This window comes from Platichthys flesus, chromosome 2 (assembly GCF_949316205.1).
Source record: "Platichthys flesus chromosome 2, fPlaFle2.1, whole genome shotgun sequence".
NCBI lineage: Eukaryota > Metazoa > Chordata > Actinopteri > Pleuronectiformes > Pleuronectidae > Platichthys > Platichthys flesus.
Genome location: NC_084946.1, coordinates 7,333,779 through 7,355,172, shown reverse-complemented (window position 1 = coordinate 7,355,172; position 21,394 = coordinate 7,333,779). Strand labels below are relative to the sequence as shown.

Here is a 21,394-nt window from a genome sequence, read left to right as displayed (position 1 = left end):
AAAAAAACATTATGGTGAGGTGACAATAAGAACTATTTCTCATCCAGGTGCACTGGCTTCTTTCCTCCCTAATAATGGCACAAATTTCAACACTTCCTTTTCCTGCATGGGCCTGTATATTTTATTGTCTTTGGACTGAGCTGTGCTAGCCGAGGCACTATTTGCAGTTTTTAATGCCTAGTTATTGCAACTACATACTTAAGCGTTATTCAAGACTTAGCTACTTCTCTGCAAGAGTGTGAACAAGTTTACTTTGCAAAATGTCAAACTGCATCTTTAGCTATAAAATCAGAAGCTGCAGCACAATGTGTCGATGTGTCCGTTTTCACTTATGTCTTGACTTCCCTGTTAGAGCTGACAGTGACTCGGAGCTGTGCTCCACCAGAAATAGCAACTCGTCCTCGTTTCAGTGTCAGATGTGAACAGCAAGGGAACAGCATTCCTGTAAAACAATAGCAAGCATTCCAGTCCTGCTTCATCATGACCCTCTGCCCAAAGACATGCATACGCTGCGCTCAAACGTAGCGCTGCACGAAAGCTTTAATCATGCTCTCAGAAATGCTTTTAACTTGGCAGCAGGGTGAGTGCGAAGGACATGCTAACTACGTCAAAGAATGCGATTCTTTTCTTCGGCTGTGATTGCCATGCCTCATCTCCTCCCCTGTGTATCCAAACACTTTCCCTCATCAGATCGTGTTCGAACGCTTCTTTAATTAGACCACAACACACAGAGGTGGTTGGTTAGGCGATCCCTCGCACAGAAACATGGCAACGGAATTAATGACTGGAACGTTTGCTTTGGAAAAGTCTCAACGACAACACGCTAAAGCAAAACTGCCACTTGGAAACCACTGCAGGCGGGTGAAATTAAAACGGACAAATCCATTACACTCACGCACAGAGAATACTTTGTGGAAAACCTGAACGTGTTGTAGGAGGGAAAAAGGACGTCATAGTGAAATTTAGTTCTGAGTATGTATAAGTAAGACTTACTGTCTCAGAGCCCCACTTTGCTGTAGTTCTCTCTGCAGGCCGCTTGTATCTGAAGTGTGTATATGCTCAGGCAGGTGGTCAAAAGTTGTCCAAGTGCTATTTTTCATGTTGCTTTAACTGAGCAAGCTTTAGCTACAGATGTTTCTCATCAGCATAACCTCAGCCCCTCTTGCAGTTTATAATGGAGCGCAAACCCACAGGGGGAAACTGTTGCTTGTACAGTATGAGCAAGAGTAAATCATGTTGCTCAAGAGACAGTGTGTGGATATTTCCCCCAAGTAATAAAAAAATTACTGGGGAAAAGAAAGTCCAACAAACGAAGTGACAAGGATTAAGTCGGGAGAAGAGCAGCAGATCACAGCCGAGCGCGCAAAATGACGTCACGCTCTGAAGGCCTCCTCGCAAATCACTTTTCATCTTGGGCCATGCTAACTCCATCATTGCTGCATATGTAACGTGATGTGAGTCATGGATGCATATATATATATGATCGTCTTGTGTCTGCTCAGACCCTGGGAAAGTCGCAGGAGCACAGTGCCCTGGCAGCGGATTGGCCTAAGATCGAGCTGGCCTCGTCTTGTCTGCCAAGGCCAGCTACCTGCAGACGAAAGGTTCTTCCGATATCAAAGGCGGGTTACCTGCTCTGGATCCAGATGTCGCCCGGTTTCCAGTTCATCTGGCCTCAGGGAACATCTGTCCCTCTCTTTGAACTAAATCCAAAACTCTCATCAAGGCCTTATTTAGAGGAGTGAATATGGTGAGAGTGATGCTCCACCCGTCCTCGGCTCAGAGGAAGACAAATGTAAAAATGTAATATTATCCATATGACTCAAAGTGTAAAACGAGACCTGCACCTGTAGGTTTGGCCGTGAAATACAAAATGAAACCTTGCACAATGGAAATGGCCTGCGTCTTTAGGGTGCTGCACTGTTTGCACTACATTATTTTGTCCCTATTGTTGATTCATCTCCCCCAACATTCCAGCCTGCAGTGCACCATTTGTCCTGTCAGCCTCCCTATTCACAACCCACTGGGTTTTCAGCCATTGACATCCTGAAGCCACGGTGGCTGGGTGATAAAGGGACTCTCACGGCCCCTGTGAAGTCCCCTTAACACACTCATACCTGATGCTGCATGCAAACAAAGAGCAGCAGATTCCTCCAGCCTCCAGCCACTGAAGCTGTGAGCGCACAGTGAGGACATCCTTTGTAGGGCTTTGGACAACATTTATCAGAAAAGACACATTTTAGTCACATGTTGTGTTTTCTTCTCTCTCTTTACAATTGTCTTGTGTAGTTTAAAGACCTCCCAGGGTCCAGTATGTATGTTAATGAATAATGCAGTCTAATTACACAGAGTTTGAGACTCTAGTCAGGGGACAGGGCTGCAATAATAATCCAGTTACTTTGCACAATATAAAGAAACAAAAAATTGTGTGCATGGACAGTTAGTCTATCCCAGCATAGCGACTCTGGGGGAAAAGCTAGCCAAGCTGGCTCTATCCCGAAGAAAAAAAATCTACTTCCTCCAAAGCTGACTGATTAACACGATTGTTATTTAATCTATACAAAAACTTAAGTGTAAAAGCTGTTAAGGTTTTATGGGGACGTTATTGAATTGGCCAGGTGGAGTTTTAGAGGTTCTGGTAAACTAGTTGCCTCCAGGCTCTAGTTTTATATTCAACAGACAGATGTGGGCTGTGTTGGGCAGGAAGCCAATGCCTAATAATATTAATTATGTAATAAAACTACATTAACAATACAGTTTGAAAAAAACCAACTAATAACATTTCTTATCCTAGTAACACTGTTACCTTTGCTGCCTTTAAGTGGAAGTTGTGAGCTTGTCAGAAGTTATAATACATAATTATAATCATCATCATGATCAACATAATAATCATGATCATACTCGTCTATATTTGTATGGAACTTTTCTTAAAAAAAGTTACAAAATGATCCACAAGAGGAAAGAACATCCATGAAATGTGATAAAGTTTATAAAAATGTGAATTGAGCTTGCCATTCCAGTTAAGTCATCAGAACACCTTAACTAGGCAACAGCAAATGACGCTAATGTTAGCGTCAATGTAATAAAGGAAAAGCAAAGGTATAAAGATTGAGGGAAAAGATGAGGCCATCTATGGGGAATACAAAGCTTTTTACAAATACATTTCTGTAGAAAATCTCTGATCTGCTAAAATTGCCTTATATTGTCTTATCCAATTAAAATAAACTATCTCTGCCTCTGGGATTTGAGAAAATGTCTGTAAACATGTCACAACTCATGAACTGGCAGATTACATGAGCACCACGAGAGGGGGGGCGTTCACATATACGTATGACCATGATGAATACAAGTTAGTGGCTCTCCTCCCAGGAGTTTGATGAAGTGTTGATATGTGTATTTTGTGTGCACACAGTGGTCAGAATGATGTATAATAGCTTGGCAGCATAGACACACAACTGACCAAACCATAGCCAAAACATTTCAAAACTCCCAAGTTCAGTTATTCACAGCCGCTGCATTACTATTCGACACCACATGCCAAGTACACTCCCTTGTTCAAAGAATTACACTCCCTACATCAACTTTTCATTAAATATACATAAATCCAACATGGTTTAATAAAGTGGACTACAGTGAATCGGCCTTAAAATGCAGACTGATAAATACTCAATCTATATGTAAATATGAGGCACATTGGAGAAAAAGAAGAAAAAAATCTAAATGCAGGAAAAATGCATTAGCTGCCCTTTTTTGATCAGAGCCCCAGGAGCTGAAGTTCTGATTTTTAATGGAATCTGAGGAGGGGAGAGTTTCGGAGGCGAGGCGGCGAGGTGAGAGTATGAAAGCGTTCTCAGGGGAGCTGGCTATCTGAGGGAGGACGCAGGATAACAGAATGGACCTGAAAGATTACACTCACTGAGTGGAAATGGAATTATTGCATTTGGAGGTCTCAGCATCTTTTCTGTGCTCCCACAATCACAAAAAAAAGAAGAGAAAGTCATGCTTTTTTCGCAACTAAAAAATAACTTTCCCTTTTGCCTCACAAACACTGGTTTACTGGTGTGAACTGAAACTAAATCAAATGCCAGAACATTCTCCTTTATTAGTAGTTAGATCAAGTACATTCTGTACACTAATGCACATGAAAGATGAAAAACAGGATAATTTCTCTTAATCATTGGACAAATCTATTTATTCCAATCATGTGATCCCGCCTAGTGCTTTGCTAAATGTTCATATCGGTGAGGTAACCTGCTCAGACTGACAATGCTAACATGGTAATATTTAACATTTATGTTCAAATCTTAGTTTTTTCAAATACCATTTTCATGCAGATGAGAGACTGATCAAGAGATAAACATGAATTGTTAATAAATTAATTATTTCACAAATAAGACACTATTTGCTGACTGTTAATTATATTTTGATTGTCCAGCTAATTTAAAATTAAATAAAGAAACAATACTTGCACTTATAAATGTCTGTGAACTTTCAGGCTGAACCTGTGAATTTGTCTACGGAGCCTTGTTAAGCTGGGTTGGTCCAGAGTGTGTGTGCATGTAAGCATCTGTCTTTTACAGGGTGCAGAGCAGGAACGGATGGCAATGTGTGCCAGGCAGCTCCTTATGAATCACGGGACATTACACACACACATGCACACACACGCAGACACACACACACACACACACACTGATTAGCACAAAATTATGGTCCACACGAGGACCTGAATGAAGTGTTTGCAGATGCCTGTCATTGCCGGGCCTCCAAACCTCTAATCCCGACCCTGTAGTTTAACAACTTTGGAACAACTTATTTAGGTCTCATAAAACTGAGGCTTTAAGATCCCAGGACAAATTACCCCACAGTTAGCGTCACTAAAGACAGTGGACAGACTCTGATGTCACCTTCCCAGCCATGTGAACAAAGAGTGGCAAACAGCAGTGAATCAACAACTCGTTTTAACTAATCTGTAACATTTTGTATTTTTGTATCTGTGCTCTAATGCTGTGTGAGGCTCAAGTTGCCTTTGCTCCATGTTGTTTGCTTTTATAACAGTTCAACTTTTCATTTTTAACAAGCACCTTGTTACTGTGTTTTAAATATGCTATATAATTAAAGTTTTTTTTTTGTTTTGTTTTATTATTATTAGTAGTAGTATCGTTAATGTTAAAGATTTGGTTTGTCCAATCAGAGAGAAGGGGGTTCACTTGACATCCATCTGAATTAAACTTTATTTATTTTGTTGCACACAGTTACGGAAAAAAACATATAAACTACATTGAGGAGAAAGTAGCTCCTCTCATGCTTTATTTCATGTTATATCATTGCTCCATCTTTGTAATTCTGATGAGCTGCAGATTTAATATCCTGCCGTTTCAAACCCTGATGCAGATGCTGTAAATCAGACGTGAAATGACCTTCACCTTTACAGCCACGTGTTCACAGCTTACAGATTTACTGAGCTGCTTCGTGGGTGCACAGCAAATGCTGCATATCATTAAAGATTATGACTTAGACATCTAAATGCTGCACTAATTATTATTAAATATCTGCCTGAACCATCCATTCAGCCTCGATAGGGATAGGACAGTGGCTACACATAAAAAAGTACTTTTACTTTGTTATTTTTCATGTATCTGTACTTAACTAGATTCATTTTCAAGGTACTTTTCACTTTTACTCCACTATATATATAAACAAATACCTGAATTTCTACTTTATTAGTTGTTTTTTTTAATATTAAGATAAATTAACAAGGTCTGGATCCAAACAGAGGGCAGGATACTTAAGACACAACCTGCAGCAGCAGTACCACTGGTGAAGAAGAAATACTTGAAATAAATTCAGAGGAGGCCAGAGTAAAGACTCATTCATGAATAAGCGTGTGTTTTCAGTAGCATCATCTGCAGCATTCTTCATTAATTTGAGTCTGTATTACTTATTACTAAACCAGACTATAGACCTGGCCCCGTAGTAGAGCATTGAATTAGGGAATAGGTTTCCCCCAGCAGGTACTTTTATTTTGAATACTTTAAGTATATGTAAAAGCAAGTATTTCCTCTTACTCAACTAGAAAAAGGAATATGGTACTGCAAATTTTAGATATAATGAATTCACTTGTTACAGAGCCTAGACAACGGAGTGAAAGTAAATCTCAGGTTTCAAACTAAATGTGGAGGGCTGCGGACAGAGAAGTGAACCCATAGCAGTGACAGCAGCTACAATCTGGAACTGTTTCCGTGCATTAGAGTGGGAGGCAGTTTGCAGACAGGAAGCTGGATGGATGAAAACAACCCATGCTGCTGTATAGATGTGATTCACTACGAACAGCAGTGTTGAATGTCATTATTTAAGACATCCATGTGTCTGGAGAGGATTTATTGAGGTCTAGGCCACAGCGGTGAAAGCTATGAGAGCTTGAATCATGACACGATTCAATTCACAGCAGCTCTTTTAACTATGGTGACATTTATAAGACAGACCGAAGAGTTTGGACACTTGCATGCGTGGCAGGTGATGGACCCTAAACACTTGGATGTGTTACGCAATGAAAGCATCGGTAAAGGAGTGGAACTACATTAATAGTATGTCGCACCTACGGGTCGTCTCCATGACCTCCTAACCAACAATTAATCTCTTTGTGTTCACTGCAGTTGTAAAACACACACACACACACACACACACATACGTTTGCACGGCTATCTAAATGAGGACACTCATTGACATAATGCATTCCCTCTACCCTTACCCTAACCATCCAAACTTAATGCCTAGCCTAGCCCTAACCCTTAAACTGAACTAAACCTAATTCGAAACTTAAAACCAAGTCTTAACCCCCAAACAGTCCCTTAAGGGGGTTCACAAACTGAGGACAGGCCAAAAGGTCCACTTTTGCCTAAATGTCCTCACTCCGTAGGTTGTAGACTTAAACCGGTCCTCACAAAGGTAGCTGTACAAGAGCACACACACATACAGAGTCCCAAACAGTCTGTACTGACCCATGGAGTTCATCAGGCGACACCTCGCTCTGTCCACACCTTTTAACCACCGCTCTGGCAAACAATAAAGTCCAGCAGCTGTTCATTAAATGCTGTGTTTAAGATATTAGATTAATTAAGGTGTTCCTGCTTTAACAGCACAGGCCCGCTCTCCGACAGCTCTGTGCAGCTCCAGCTGTGAGAACACACTTTGCTTTATAGCCCCCCCGAGTTTGCCACATACTCCCCGCACTTGTTTTATCATTAGCACAGTTACACTTCTCTGAGTAACAGACTTGTTTTTCTGCCAAGAAACACTTAAGAGGTGTTAATCATCTATAACGAGCTCTGTGAGCAACAATAGCTGCTTAATGGAAAATTCAGAGCCTCATCTATCCACGATGGAAGTTAGGTCTGTGCAATATGGAAATTACAACAAACAAGTGCATTGTGGGTGCAGGTGGGCTGCCGGCCATGGGATCTGTTGAATGAAGTGGGTTATGAGGTTCTAAGTCAAGACCTGCAATGTATCCTGCTCATTTAGACCTGGTAAATTATACACCTCTTTCAGACACGCACAAACACACACAGTCGTGTTTCCATGACTTTAAAGGGCGTTACATTGACTTACATGGATTTCCAGGACATTTACTCTCATCTTAACCAGTTAATACCTTGAATCCTAGCTCTAAACTTAACCTAAACTTAAGCTTGACCTTAACGATTTACGTTATGGTGAATGTATTTTATCCCCATAAGGAAGTCCTCATAGTGTGACTGTGCAAACATATTTAGGTCCCCACAACAATAGTACCTGAAAAACACATTCACATCTACCCTACCCTAATCACAACAATCAATCACAAATGTGTATATATACATAAATATATATATTAGAAAACATATTCACAATTCACCAAAAGAAGGTACATCTTGTGAGCTATCGTCTCAAAATATCTTAAAGCTCGCTTTGACTATTATCCTTCCAAAGTCCTCTGCCTCCACCTAGTGGTGACAAACATACTGAAAACTTACTAAGAAATGTGGACACAGCGCTCGACATCCTTAAAAATAAAAACAAATTTATTAGCAATCACAGGAAGAGAATGCATAACATCTATAGGCGCATTTGTTGGAATACAAATGCTAACTTCTTATTTACAAAGTCTGCAATTGAATGTGGATAGGTTCAGCACATGCACATACAAATTGCAAATAGGCTATATTATCATTATTATTACTACACAGGTAACAAAGCTTTCCCAAGATTACCCACACAGTCACCCAATTCTACAGCCCCTCACTGCTGCTGTGGTCCCAACAGTGGACATCTAGGATTACGACGATCACAGAAAGACATAGCACAACATGTGTGATGACAGAGTGTGCGATGGATCTGTAGAACAAACATTGCAGTGAAACACGTAAGCCATGTAGGCCTACATATAGCATTGAAGCAGAAGGGATACCTCACCCCCATCTGGTGACACACACTAAATTAACAGATCAAGATGCACTGGCCAAGCAAGGGGCAGATAAATGTAAAGTGGTCGCATCTGGGAGAAATCATTGTCTTGTCGCGGAACAAAAGAAATGAAGAGTCAATCAATACGTCGCTTTAAGAGGAGCGAAGCGTCGTCCCGGGACGGCGAAGACTTGTACAAAAAAGACATCAGGCTCCAGACGGGGGCGTGGCAAGGCGTGGCGGATATCAAGCATCCAGCACTTTGAACTGAAGGACTGTCCCGTCGTCGTCGTGACTAACACTGGCTTTCTGCTGTCCAACCAGAACACAGTAGGGATTATGACACAGACACACACACCCATACAGCTTTCAGACAATTTGAAATCAACCTGAGAAGTGCAAGCAAGCGTCAGCCCACATGTCACAGGCTACAAGTGAAACAACAATTAAAAATCAACCACACAAAATGTAACATTTTCTTATTTCATCGCACGTTCACGTCATAATTCCTCATTTTCCACCGTGGGTACAGTCGGGTCTATTCTCAGACATCATTATGTGTTTATATGATTAGAAAACATAAAATGAGATTGTCTAGAGGTGGTGTTAAGTGTAATCAAGGGATTACGTGGTCTGTACCAAGTGTTTTGTTTTATTTATATATGACTTAGAAGTTGCCTTGGGCCATATCTGTCTGATTGGGACACTCATTCAGTCAAAGGCACTTAAACATCTGCTGATCTGTTATAAGATTTCTGTCTCAGACACAACAACCACTCACAGTCTCACCTTCCATTGATCTTTATGTTGTGTGTAAACTTTGACTTAAGTCACTTATTTAAATGGATACTTCCATATGCCATGCCGGCTACATAACAGAGGGTTTATCAGGAATTGAAGGCATTACCGCGAGAAACCATCGTCGTTTTGGCAATTAACCGTTTAGAAACTACAATCGCAAAATGTCTAAATGTAAACAACCAAATGTTGACAGGCAGCTTAACAGATGTTGGACTGTGTGATTGGAGGAGCTCCACTCGAGCTGTGGAAAAGTGCACAGCAACATCATTACCTTCCTTTGTCGACGGAAACAGAAGCCATTTGGGAAAAAAGGAAATAGAAAGAAAAATAAAGACAAACTCTGTGATGTCCAGACACAGAGCGTGGCCGTAATGATGCAATAAGGCATGATGGGTGTGGACAATCCACCTTCTAGCACAGTACAGAGACAACTTTTCGTGACTCCAGATAGTCGGGAGGGTTGGTAGTGCTGTACAGGGGGAGACACAGCTATGGTAGTGTACTGGGTGGTGCAGGCGGTGACAGTAGTGAGCGGAGAGAGAGCGAGAGAGCTGGATTACTTCACGGGGACAGTGGAGGGGATGACTGTCGAGGACCCGTGACTAGAGGGCTGAGGCCAGAGCTGCGACTGGGGACAGCGTCACTTTCAGCTTCTCCTGGACTTTGAGTGCTGGATGAGCCACTGCAGTGTGATATCTGCAGGCAGGAAAGACATTTAGGACATTTAGAGACTTCAGAATGAACATAATATTAATTTGTAAAAATATCTTTTGGTTTCTTCCACTTTTATTTGTATTTAGAGGACAGTGGACAGTGAAAGAGGAAGAGAAATTGAGAGAGAAGTGCAGCAAAGGGAATCGAACCCGCTGCCACTGCAGGACTCATATCTCTGTATGTGTGTCCATTTAACATTTATACGCATTAGGTCGATTGTTACCTCATCAGGACAGGTTCAAATTCTAAGGTAGTAATGTGACCTTTCCTTGTGTCGTCAATGTTTTATCTCCATTGTTTTTTTCATTGTCGTTAAGCTCTACAGGGTTTTAGTTCATATCGTCTATTATGTTATTGTCACTGTAATCTATCTATTTTCATGTATTATTTATTGGTATTTTCATCATTTTATGTATATTAAAAATGTTCTTACATTTGTGTAGTATTAGCTGATCAGTAAAGCATTTTGACTTACACCATCCTGTAAGCAAGGTGCAACACAACAAGCATTAGACTGCCTGATTGGGAATTAATGTACAAAACGCATCGTGAAACTAACCAGCTGAACTCTGGAGCACCAACTATGACTTCAGATAGGTGGTTTCTTTTGAGGCAATAAGAAAAGTATCACAATCAGTTGTCTCCTTACACTTTGTCAGTGAGAAAAATTGTGAAACTGCTCCTTACATTTGATATGATCATGTGATCAATGTTCCAAGGTGAAACCCTGTATCAACGTGTGTCAACGTAAGGCAAACTAATTAAAACTTCTTTAACTAAACAGAAATTCCTCATGTTTCCTTAAAAAAAAGCTTGAGTTACTGAAGTAAACTTGCTTAAAAAACCTTCACTCAGATTTTACCTATGTTGTCTTGCTCTTTGCAGGAGACAGAGTAGCAGCAGATCTCTCGGTCCTGAATGGCAGAGAGGTTCCTGCAAAGTGGGAAACATAGAATTAAAATCAAAACTCTAGAGATAAGACACTTATTTTGAAGAGCCTAAAATCCTTTCAGTCGTGGACGCTGGGGCATTACATGAGCATCTCGTTCCAGAACCACAGGGAATAATGTCCCGCTCTTTGATATTGTGATACACATGACTAAATAAACTTAGTCATACTAAGAAAATAGCACATGGAGGTTTTACGCATGTTTCCTTTAAGTTATTACCCAAATCCTTATCCTGGATTATCAATATGAGTACAAGTTTCTCACATTCTTTCAATGAGCTGCTTCTCATCAAATGCGTTGGGTAGGTCTCGTTTGTTGCCCAGAACTAGAACCTGGAAAATAAGAAAAAGGGAGAAAGAGCTCAACATCCAGCACAGACAACGTTCCAATGTCATCACTAGAGTTAGTTACAGTTTTTACTGGCTCTGTCAGGATCATTATGTGCTGATCAATGTTGATATTGTGGCATCATTTTTAACAAATATAGGTTTAAACTGTGGCAGGTCAGAGACGTCAGCTGAGTCTGTGAGTGAGAGTGAGATAGTGAGTAAAACCTGATCACTATCGGCGAATTTGAAATTTGATTGAGGCAGTCACCTCGAATTCTAGACGCAGAAAAAACCTTATTCTGACATTTTTGTGATATATAGAGAGAGCACCAGTATCTGTTCAGCCTAACCATAGTCATCACATACTGTGATACCACAAACTAAAAATAATTATTTTCCCCCACAGGATTCACCCTTCATAGATTATTACTGTTAGGACAAATTTAAATGCCAGAGAGTGGTGTCAAGTCACAGCAGCTGGTCTCTTATCGATTCAGCACATTAAACCCTGTCAAGTCAATTATCATGTCGGCTTAGATGTTGAAACCTAACTTTAAAATCCCATCTGGGCTTCAAATGACCACTGAGTAAAGGGTCATCAGGCCTGAGTCACTGTTAAGTCATCCGGCCTGAGTCACTGTTAAATCATCCGGCCTGAGTCACTGCATTAGTGGCACAGATTACTAAATATGAGTTTGTGCCGATAGTCACTAGATCAACAGAAATCAATGTGATCAACCACAAAGAGCCGGAAACATCACGAGTTGTAGGACCAATAGCAACAAGTAGTCTCTTACAGGAATTCCCTGTAGTTGTGGCTTTTCTAATAGGTTGTGCAGTTCATTTCTGGAAGCTTCTATCTTCTCTCGATCTGCCGCGTCCACCATGTAACTGCAAAGATAAAAATTATACTATTTAGAACAGACACATGTATTTCAAAAAGCCAAATGAAATACTTTGGTCACGTATTAACAGCAACCTAATATCTACAACTATGTCAAAAACACTGTTGTACGAGACAATACGGAAACAAGCCAAACATTAACAGGATGAATGTGCATGTTATTAGGCAGAGATTTTTGTTTCCTGTTCGGTCAGGTTCACCGCACAATGGCCATGTGCTACATGCCGCATCACAAACTTACACAATTGCATTCACTCCCCTGCAGTAGCGCTCCCACATGCTTCTGAAGCGGGGCTGTCCACCTATGTCCCATATCTGAAGCAAAAAAAGAGAGCACAGAGTCAATAGTGCAGTCAAAAGCAGAACACAAAAAAAACATCAGTGCACCATTTTGTTCCTTTTAGAAACTAATCATTGCACAATTACTGCAGCGGAGTGCAGAGTGTGTAGCTCTCTGCAGGCACCGGTCCAGTTTGAAATTGATTTGTGTTGCGCAGGGAGAGCGTCCAGCTGCACACTGGCCGGCCTACCTTTATCGTCACGTTGCCCTTGGTGACCTTCCGCATGTTGAAACCAACTGTGGGGATCATGTCTTCGCTGAACTGGCCTGACTGCACAAGACAAACGTGAAGAGGAAATGTTACATGCTATATTGTTAGAACTAGAAATGCATCACGTGTTGAATGCCTCTGCCAATAAGTGCAGTTTCAGTCTAGATCGTTTTTTTCCAAAGGTCTGAGATTCCCTAAAGGCTTACTAGAAACCGCACATTCCAAAGGCCACTGTGAGGCCAGGGACCTTGAACTTTGACATTCAACCACAAAATTCGAGATCAGTTCATTTGCGAACCAAATAAACATTTGTATGGGACAGACAACCTGAAGACTTAAGGCCTCCACACACTAGCTGTCACACCAAATCAAAAACTGTTGACATGTATTAAGGTCAGTTTGGTTTCATCTCATTCAGGTCACATGAGATGTCTGGAGAATGTGAATCCCTTCTGTGCATCGGGGCTACAAGAAATTAATCTGATCATGGGACAATATGAGCTACTCAAAGACTCACACTTGCCATTTCACTCTATGATTCATGCTGCTAAGATGATGCATCTATGCATCAGCTTCCACTCAGCAACTCTACAACCAGCAGGGGCTCTGAAGAATCACTCGAGAAGTTCGAGGTGCAAAGAAAACAGGTATTTATCCTTAAGATGTGTCATCTATAGATATGCATCATTTCCAGTCTTATTAGTAAGGTCAACTATTTGAAAAACAAACTATGAAAAGATCAATCACTCTACAAAGCCTTGGTAATGTGGCTTGGATGTGGCCTAGTTGAGCAGCCTTTCAGAGGGTGTGTGTGTATGTGTGTGTGTGTGTGTGTGTGTGTGAGAAAGAGAAAGCAGCTTTATTCACACCTCTCTGCAGATCACCTGATATGAACACAACACAGGCTGGGAAACACTGAGTGTTATGACAAATCCAGGAAAGGGAGCGTCTACAGAACTGTGACCTAATACCTGGCCTCACCTTTTGACACAGAGTGGACTGTCAGGACAGACACAACAACAGTGGACTAATTGGACCCTCACCCAGCCAAGACCATTCAGGACATAAAAACATCAACTAGAAGAAGAAATATTGAAGTTTTAACATCTAACAGGACAGACAGAGTTCCATAACTGTAGATCTGTCCACAGACGGAGCATAACAAGAGCCAGCAGCAAAACCTAACTCTGTTATATAGGCTTGACATACAATTAGATATAGTTCAAGATATCGATATATGCTAAACTAAGCACTGCCACATAGGCTTGGTCGACAATAGGGTATATAGAGATACATATATATGAGAGAGAGAGAGAGAGAGAGAGAGAGAGAGAGAGAGAGAGAGAGAGAGAGAGAGCTCTCTGCTTTATGGTTTGAGATCGATAAGATAAAGACATATATACTGAAAGGCAAAGCTAAACAAGACACAGATATATAGCTATAGAAAACTGAAAACTAAACTCTGCCATACAGGTTTGACATATAATAAATAGTTATAAATATACACATACAGACATATACAAGTATATATATATATATACACAAATGTAAAGGCCAATCTCAACGGCTTGATCAATATATATAGATAAACATTGATATACATATAAAGAGGCCATACAGTGGCCCCAGGCCACCCATGCTGCTAGATGACGTAAATAAGACCAATAGGTTGTTTACTAAATGTAGTTTGTCACTATTTTTGCTGATGTTTACAACCACAGCCGCGTCACTTCACATGACTACTTTCATGTGCACGCGCACAGTCACGCCAGCAACTTCGTCATTGTAGCTTTAGCCCAACAACAGCTGAGCTAGCAGTGTTGCTAACACATCATCATGTGATGTTAATGTAACACATCATCATGTGATGTTAATGAAGCACCACAACGACCCAGGCGTTAGCCACGTCCCTGACTCTTCGAACTAACTCTTTCGAATATGTAACACGTCCAAATACAGCCGCTTCCAGGTAGTAGCCCGGACCGACTCCGCCTGTCTGCTAGCTACTTACCGCAATCACGTTGACGAATGTGGTTTTCCCGGAGTACTGCAGTCCCACCAGCGTGAGCTCCATCTCCTCCTTCCAGAAGAGCGTCCTGAACCAGTCCAGGAGCCTGTTGATGAGCGCCAGCATGTTGGATGACACAGCGGGCTGCTGATGTGTGTCAGTTGTGTTATGAAGTGTCCTCACAGGAAGTGTCATGTGATCTGCTGCTGCTGCCTTCTTCTCTTCCCTGAGGGTTGGCACATGAGACACTGCACCGGCGTATTGCTGACCTCTACTGTTGATTCATGTGAACGACAGACAAGCATTTAAAGGTCCAGTGTGTACGATTCAGGTGAAAGGAATCTAGTGGCAGAAATTGAGTATAAAATCATCCTAGTGATGTTCTCACTAGTGTACTGGTCATCTCCACTGTATGGATTGTTGCTTTCTTTACCTTAGAATGGGGCCTTTATATTTCAATACTTTATATTTACATCGGGAGCTGGTCCACTCTGCAGAGGCCGCCATGTTTTTTACAGTAGCCCAATGGGACAAACTAAACACTTTTGAATTTTTATGGCAACTGAAGGCTACGACAGGTTCTGTTTCATGTTTGGAAGTGGAGGGGGATGTGAGGGGTATTCAGCTGCAAAATGCAAACTTCCCCACTAGATGTCTATAAATTCTACATACTGAACCTGTAAAATAGGATAGGAATTCTTGAACCAGCTGGCTCTTAAACTAAATATGGGAGTGTAAAAATATTAAGTGTAAATGCAGAAGGGGGATGATTTACGCTATACCATATTCCTTCAGTCCCTTAATATCAGATCTGTTATCAATGTTGAGTAAAAATAGTTACTAAAGTAGCTCCCGGTTCTCCACTTCAGCTGTCAGAGTCGCTTTTTACCTATTCAGCTGTTAAAATGTTGAAATATATGTTTTATATACCACGCCAGATTTTTTTCCCATGAATTATACCCAGAAAAGATTGTCAAATGTTAAAAAATGCCTTATCTCGCTAAGCTTCTTTAAGTTAAAGAAAGTGAAACAAACATTCCTTTATCTGCCCCGATCAAGATCCATATCTCAATTTAAAAGGTTCTTCCACGACCCAAACCTCCTACTTCCACCAAGCGTTATTTGTGTTATCGTAAAAACAAACCAACCAACCAACCAACAGACAGAGGTGAAAACATACCTTCCTTGGCAGTAGTAAAAAAGGTCATTTCAGATGACCTGAAACCATTTCTTTCCTGTTTAAATTTGCATTACACTGAAGCAGGAATGTGTTGCATAAATGCAGATGGTTCACTTTCCTTTATTGCTGCCCACTTTAGCTTCAGGCTCGAGACACACAATCAAATTAGCTTGTTTTCGTTGTCTTCATAAACACAAACATTGTGAAAGATTTGAATCTTTATAAATGAATAGGATGGTTGGGGCTCTTTTCTCGTTTATGACATTGTATGAGGGCCATGGTAGCTGATAAAAAAACATGGGTAATGGGTTTAGCTGGTTACATCCTCAACAACTCGGGTGGAGTTTGTGGTACAGTGTTCTGAGATACCAGAATTAGAAAATACAGGCAGAGGGAGTCTCTGCCTGTATTGTCGTACAAACATTTAATTGATGGGGTTTATTATGAATGAGTTAATTCCCTCTTTTATTTACTTTCCATACTCCAGAAATGACCCTCTGCTCACAATACAGATTATGACAAACATGTCAGTATTCAAAACTTTATTAAGCTTGACATATAAATCACATTCACACATGTCAAATTCCCTTCTAATCACATCTCTCTCTATGTATATATATATATATATATATATAAATTGTGAATGTGCATATTAAAATGTTGTGCATATTGAAAAGTTGTGTAGTGCGGATACACAATAAAAAAATTAGTGTTGTTGATTGCAGCAAGTTCAGTCCATCTCACGACAGCTCTAGAAAAAGATTAGAAAGGATGAGTCATTATCATAACTTCCTTTCTTGTTATAAAATGACTGAGAGAGAAATGAAGAGTCCAACAAACTAGGACTGGGAAATAAAGCCCTATCAATAATTAAAGCAATACAATTATCATCAATGGCCTCATAACACAAGTCAAATATACATCTATTTAAGTTAATCAAGTTTTATCATTATTATTATCATTAACTATTCATAAAGAAGAGTTTAAAACCACGTCCCTCACTCAGCAGCAAAACGTGAAATGAGCATAATGAATATTGACTAAGATTTTTTACTTAATTATTTTTATTTAATTATTTAGATATAATTTTTGGCCACATCATCCAGCCCTAAAACAAATGGATATACATGTAATATGTGATCTTACCTCTTGCCTGATGAGTGACCTGTACACGTCAGGATGTGCTGCACTCATTGTTGTTGTGTAAATGGTAATTCTGGGAGACAGATGCATAAACGTTATCAACACAAGCTCTGTAAAGGTTTCTTACAATGACTGTGAAGCACGTCCTCAATAACTTAATCAGCCAACTGAAACACTCAACTGCTGAACTATTGTGTCAAACAAAGGCCTATTGACTATTGGATGATTGGTGAGGGGGAGGGCAAGGGATCTGAACAGTCATGTGATTCTTGGAGCAAATAAAATTTGAACATAAATAGATAACTTCCTTCTTAAATGGAGAGCACTTACCCATTACAAACTGGAGACAGCGACAAAACCTGGGGGGATGACACACATAAATATAGTCTCTTTCTTCTCTTTTTAAAAATGTGCACTATATGTTGTCTCCTCGTCTCATGTGGACTTTGGCCCACACTTACCTGATAAAGTGTCTCCAGGTTTATTTGGTCCTGGCCAGTAGCGTTCAGTGCTTTGTTGGCGACTTCTCTGAGAGATTAACACACAGCAGCAGATGTTAAGTATAACAGTAACAACAACGATGGATGTGTTCGTCATGTGACATGACCAGTCTATGGACATGACTCACCTCCGATGGTCCCTGGCTGGGGGAGGAAGCCAGTGGTCGAAGTTGGTTTCCACTCTGAACCATCTAGAACAGGAACACACCATGCAATGTTCAGTTCCACTTGTGGAATCAAACAACTCATTTACACAACTGAAGATTTCATTTTTGCAGAGATGTGTTCTGTATCTAAACGACCCTCGTTTGACAAAATATCTCTGTCCAGATGAAAACTCAAAACAATTCAAATAAGCATGTCGGGAAGGGGTAGGTAGGATGAACTATGTCAACCTGGTTTATCTGCAATGAAGTCAATATTTGTTATTAAATTAAACTGATTTGCTTTATTAATGTTTATGCAGGTGGTTTAAGTTTGAATGCATAATTTTACTAATGTTATTTTTTCATACTTGGCATGTCATTTCATCGATATGTTAAGCAATTGAAACAATCGTCAGGCCACAGCGAGCCGGGCCAATAGGTGGCGATACCGGCAACATCAACAATCCGTCAAATACCAAAGAAGAACGCTGAGGTAACATGGTCCAAAATAATGGCCATTGTTTCCGGCACATGCTCATTTTACAAACAGTGGGCGTGAAGTGAGATGTGACATCGTCTGCACACTGATGAACAGGACACAACGCTTTTGAAAATCTCTGTTGTAGTAACTTAAGATTGTGAAATGAATGCAATAGTGTGGACAGGTCATAAGAGTCCCCTCAGATCTTGTACTTAGCCTACCTCGCGTTAATGGGATCCAGGGGCCAGATATCAGCGGGGCCCGCCCGATCTCTGGTGATGACGACCCCTTCCCCGGGTCGTACTCCACCCACGATGTAGTACACCCCAGTGATGATGGGGATTTTAGAAAGACGCATCACTGCATCTTGGAAGTCCTCTGCTCCGTCCAGTGTCTGCATAGGTCACAAACCCAATTCATTCACTTCCCTGTGAAAGTGTTCACTTTCCACTTCCCACAAAAAACGTCCTCATTACGCTTATAAGTCATAACACACTCACCTCCCTCACCAACCAGCTGACTGGGGACCGCCCCAAGAGGAAAGCGGATACAATATTCTTCCACCAGTTGTACCAGTGTTTAGTGTCTGAGGGTAACAAACAAAAACAATGCAAACAAATACAAGAGGAGGACTATTGGACAAACTTGACTGCTGAGAGGAGGTGTGGGCTCACTTCGCTCGTCTCCGGAGACGGTAAACTTGTTAGGACTCTGTCCCGTCCACAGGCCGACATAGCCCGCAAAAGAAGTTCCCTGGTACTGCACCTGAACAAAATGTATATTTACTCTATCCATCTATTTACAGTGTGTTTAGTTTGTCCAGTTTGGGCTACTGTAAAAAACGTGGCGCCCTCTGAAGAAAGGACCCGCTCCTGATGTAAATATACACTATTTAAATATATAGGGCCCATTCTAGCGTAACTAAAACAATAATTTCTACAATTTAGATAAAAAAACACTAGTGAAAACATAACTAGTATTATTTTATATTCAGTTCCGCCAATAGATCCCTTTCCACTAAATTCACATACTGTACATATAAATCTTTGGAATAAATACTGTACCTCTCCATTCTTGAGGAAATCTACGTTGATGGTCAGATTCCTCAGAACAGGATGTGGATAGTCGAGATTCCTGCCGTGGAACACGTTCCCACTTTTGTCCTGAGCGACGATGCTGGTGCAAAATCTAGGAGACGCACATGAGTTGTGTTTGCATTAGTGGCCTATTGCTTCATCCTGCACACTCAGACAATTCAGCTGCAAAGGCCGTGGTCGATTTAACGCTATACTTACGCAGATATTTCATAGGCGAAGTTGAGAATAATGACGTCCGAGATGCTTCCCCCGAACAGGGAGGCCATGCCGCGGATCTCCCCGGCGTAAGGCTGAGGGACGTACTTCTCCAAGGCCAACACCACAGGGGCAATCGCATGATGCACCCATTTTGGAACTGTAGAGCTTACAGAAAATAAATAATTTATTAAAAGACAGAAACATTGGTGGATAATCACTGTCAGCAAAGGTAGGATTTATAACTCTATTAGAAGTGAGTTTACCCAATGATTAAACCCTGGTATACCTTAAGAAAAAAATGTATCCTTTTAAACCCACCTTACTTCGCAACTGTTGTTAATGTGTGATCAATTATATGTATTATATATTTCTAGTGATTAGTTTTATTTGATTTCTCTGGTTTAGAACCTGTATTAAAAGTCTTTGAGCAGTGTTACAAGCACTTTATAATTCAAATATATTGTATTATGATGTGTTTATATTAAAGGGATGGTTCACCCAAAGACTAATCTAATTATCTCCTCACCACTATGACGATGGGGGAGGTGTGAAGTGATTGAGTCCAAAAAAACACTTCAGGGGACTCAGGGGTCAAAAGTGATTCAGCAAAAAATCTGATACAATTGAGGTAACTGTGGACCACTTCTTCAAACGTGTGAAAAACAACAGAAACAAACATGAAAAGCCTCCAGTATACTGCTCCTGTGGGGTCGTCCAAGTGTCTGTAGGCCCCTACATTCAAATTCCACTCAAAACGAGTAGATTTACACCAGTATTTGGGTTAAACATGGACATTTAGGCTTAAAACATGTGTAAATTAAGCTGTTTCGAGCAGAATTTGAATGACTTGGATACCACCACAGGGGAAGTATAGCAGCCTTTCCTGGTTTGTTTTCTGTTTTTGCATTTTTGATTGAACTGTCCCTTGAAGTAAATGTTTGGAGTGTTCAAATGTTTGTGGTTTCCTTCCCTGGTGTTTATCTGCCCGCATTATAATGACTAATCATTAATGACAATGTAACAGAAAGTGAAACCTTAGATAAACCTGTCATTACAGTGCAATAGAGTATTTTACAGTATTAACCATTTCCTTTCTAACGTGTGACAAACTTGGTGGTCGTGTGAGAACAGTAGAACTTACTCGATGACCTGAGCTCCAGCTTCCTGCAGGAACTCTTTGTCGAACACGGTGAGTAGAGGTTTCCAGCGCACCTCTGGATCTGCATCCAGGCTGATGTTCAGGGTGGGAGGAGCGAGCTCTGCCCGGCACAGCACCGCCAGCACCGGCACGAGTCCCAGCAGCAGCAGCGCACACTGAACCATTATGCCCCGAATGAGTTCCGCAGTCTGAACTGCCGACACTTTCCTTAGGTCTGTATATAAGGAAAGAAGTCCGGGCCACTTCCGCTCAGGGACTTTCACAATAAAAGCTGGGTCTTGTAGTTTACCAAACAGGTTATTCAGTGAATCTTCATCAGGAGACCTTTTATTTTAAATGCAACAAGAACATTTATTTTGTTGCTGGTTGTGTTCAAGCTGTGTCTGTTCTAGAGAAGGAGGAGGTTAATATTACTATACAATGACTTTATTTGATAATATCACGACTCTGTTAAAACTTTTGTTATTATTATGATTTCAATATTATTATGACTTCATTATCATACTATTAATACTTTATTACTACTTTATTCTAGTAATATTACAACTTAATTATCATAACGATTATATTCTCATATGACATGGTTACAACCTTATTCTTGTAATATTACAAACGTAGTATGGGTTTATGTAATTCTAACTCACAATATTCTGAATTAATTGCAAGAGCATTTTCATAATGTTAGAACTTTGTTACAACTTTCTTCTCGCAATATTAATGCTTTCTCCTCAAATTTCGACTTTATTTTTGATTACTTTTTTATTCTTAACTACGGCTTGATTATTAATCAC

General features: G+C 40.6%; 2 protein-coding genes across 2 annotated transcripts; both read right to left on the bottom strand.

The window, feature by feature from the left end:
* Positions 1-8,039: 8,039 nt before the first annotated feature.
* On the bottom strand, positions 8,040-14,914 carry arl8bb (ADP-ribosylation factor-like 8Bb). The gene is made up of 7 exons (XM_062395491.1): positions 14,703-14,914; positions 12,671-12,751; positions 12,382-12,455; positions 12,034-12,127; positions 11,172-11,239; positions 10,820-10,890; positions 8,040-9,939 (listed from the first exon to the last, which is right to left on the bottom strand). Exons 1-7 carry the CDS (start codon positions 14,892-14,894, stop codon positions 9,890-9,892), a joined length of 630 nt encoding a protein of 209 aa, XP_062251475.1. The 5' UTR covers positions 14,895-14,914; the 3' UTR covers positions 8,040-9,889.
* A 1,492-nt stretch (positions 14,915-16,406) lies between these two features.
* On the bottom strand, positions 16,407-20,837 carry LOC133960684 (N-acylethanolamine-hydrolyzing acid amidase-like). Its single transcript, XM_062395480.1, has 11 exons — positions 20,586-20,837; positions 19,445-19,609; positions 19,214-19,337; positions 18,824-18,914; positions 18,650-18,735; positions 18,371-18,543; positions 17,651-17,713; positions 17,484-17,550; positions 17,353-17,381; positions 17,026-17,095; positions 16,407-16,630 (listed from the first exon to the last, which is right to left on the bottom strand). The coding sequence occupies exons 1-11, from the start codon at positions 20,765-20,767 to the stop codon at positions 16,610-16,612; spliced, it is 1,071 nt and encodes a 356-aa protein (XP_062251464.1). The 5' UTR covers positions 20,768-20,837; the 3' UTR covers positions 16,407-16,609.
* Positions 20,838-21,394: the final 557 nt, after the last annotated feature.